The sequence below is a fragment of the Propithecus coquereli genome, unplaced genomic scaffold (genome assembly GCF_000956105.1).
Source record: "Propithecus coquereli isolate 6110/MARCELLA unplaced genomic scaffold, Pcoq_1.0 Scaffold27, whole genome shotgun sequence".
Lineage (NCBI taxonomy): Eukaryota > Metazoa > Chordata > Mammalia > Primates > Indriidae > Propithecus > Propithecus coquereli.
The window spans coordinates 12,814,427-12,816,316 of record NW_012148285.1 but is presented as its reverse complement, the minus strand read 5'-3'; the positions used below and the strand labels follow the sequence as shown (position 1 = coordinate 12,816,316).

The 1,890-nt window shown below is 33.2% G+C and overlaps 1 protein-coding gene across 1 annotated transcript in view; it reads right to left on the bottom strand.

The window, feature by feature from the left end:
• SMG1 (SMG1 phosphatidylinositol 3-kinase-related kinase) overlaps nucleotides 1–1,890 on the bottom strand; it is a 160,273-nt gene that overhangs the window by 62,951 nt on the left and 95,432 nt on the right. The window contains exons 22-24 of the mRNA XM_012647554.1: nucleotides 1,645–1,776; nucleotides 774–921; nucleotides 224–389 (exon numbers count right to left, since the gene is read on the bottom strand). Of these exons, the coding sequence (XP_012503008.1) occupies nucleotides 224–389; nucleotides 774–921; nucleotides 1,645–1,776 (446 nt within the window). The remainder of the gene's footprint in view (nucleotides 1–223; nucleotides 390–773; nucleotides 922–1,644; nucleotides 1,777–1,890) is intronic.

Genomic DNA, 1,890 nt, shown 5'->3' with positions numbered 1-1,890 from the left:
AAAAAAAATGGAGCAATTAGCCATCTTTAAGAGATTATTTTAGGTTCTTTATGTGCCCCACATACTTCTCTCAGATCAAAGTCTGCCTGAAAGTGGCATTTCAGATTTCCGGATTTACTAGCTTGTCCAACTACAAACGCTATTTTTAAAACTCAAAAAATAAGGTCTCTGTTCTAAAGTACTATTAATATGCATACAAACATGCTCATAAAAATACACATACACACACCTCTGTTGACAGTCTATTAGAAACTGTGTTCTCCAAAGCAGATGAGCAATACAGCTGTAAGGTACTGAGAACTGGCAAGGACTGTGAAACTGTTAGGGTAGAAAGTCTCAGTGGTCCAATAGCGATGCGGGACGTTTGCTTCAAATACTTTACCACGTTTCTGAAACAAAACACTCACTGTCAATCAGTTAATGAAATTTTTCAACTTGTAACCACTGAAGAAATAAAGCAGCTGATAAGAAGCTACCACACTAGCATCCAAAGTTGGGGGAAGCAAGAGCCGCAGCCAGCTCTGTACTAAAATGATATTATCAAGTCAAGACATTTGATTTCAGGGGTTTTTACATTTTATTTTCAACTTCAGTCAGTGCTGGCAAGTGGCGTTCACATATCATATTGCTTCTATGATGAAAATAAAGCTATTAGCACTAGTATTTAGCATTAATATAATCTAATAACTCTCTCCCTTTCAGCCCTCTCCACCCCATGTCATTTATCATATGATATACATGATGTATATTTACCTCCTTAAGATTAAACTTACTCAGTTATAGACTGCCACTTCTGATCTTGATCTATGTGGTTTAAAGCAGTTGCCAAACAAACAGAACTTCTCAACAATTGAACTTCAATGGATTTCTGAAGTTCCCTTGGATCTGGACTTAACATGTTAGGAAGCAGTTTTTTCATATCTACAGAAGTCAAATAAATTTCATTATGTTAATTAGCTTTTATTGTACAAGAGTGATAATATATTTTGATAAACACTGGATAATGAATAACAATACCTCTTTTCATATATAAGTTCAGGCAGCTAAACACTACAATTAAGGATTTCTTATAGCTATATAAGAATCATTACCTCATATAAAATTACTATACCTCAGACCCCTAAAAATCAGTTGCCTTCAAAGGCTCAAAAATCATTATATCAACCTACTATATAAGGGTGCAAATCAAGACCTAAATAGCAGATCTTACTGAATCTAGCAAATTAATACTAACACACAGAAAACTCATAAAACTTTAATATAACACTTTACAAACTGTTCCACTTGTGATAAAGAACTTAATGAGCCACAGAACTTAATGAGCCACAAGATGAAAATCAAGAAAAAATTTAATTTTTTATAGAAAAATATTTAGCTTAAACACCATAGTTTTTCAAACAAAATGGCTAGAAAAAAGTACTAATGTAGCCTTTTTTAAAGTTTGTTTAATCTTAATTAAACTGTTTTTCATTTGCCAAAACAAATGCAAATAGAACAGCCCTAAATTTGTTATTTCTCATGGGACTCTGCCCCCCAAATAAATGTAAAATGCCTTCCTGATTTTCCAGTAAAATATACTAAGCCAAACATTTTGAGCAACTTGCCCACAAAAATTATTAACTTTAAAATTATTTTCTCAAATACCTATTTTTTCTTTTGATCCTCCAGCAAGTAGATTGATATTTTCTCCTGGTAACAATTCTAACTGCTCGGTACATTCAACAAATTCTCCAGACTCAAAACTGCTTAGTGATCTGTAATTACAATATTGGTTAGCTTGTATTACACCCTATCCAGCCTATAGAACCATTCAAAAAAATAGAACAAATTCCAGAAAGACAGCACAGCATACAGCACTCTTCTGAAGAAATTCCTTCCACAAATATGCCA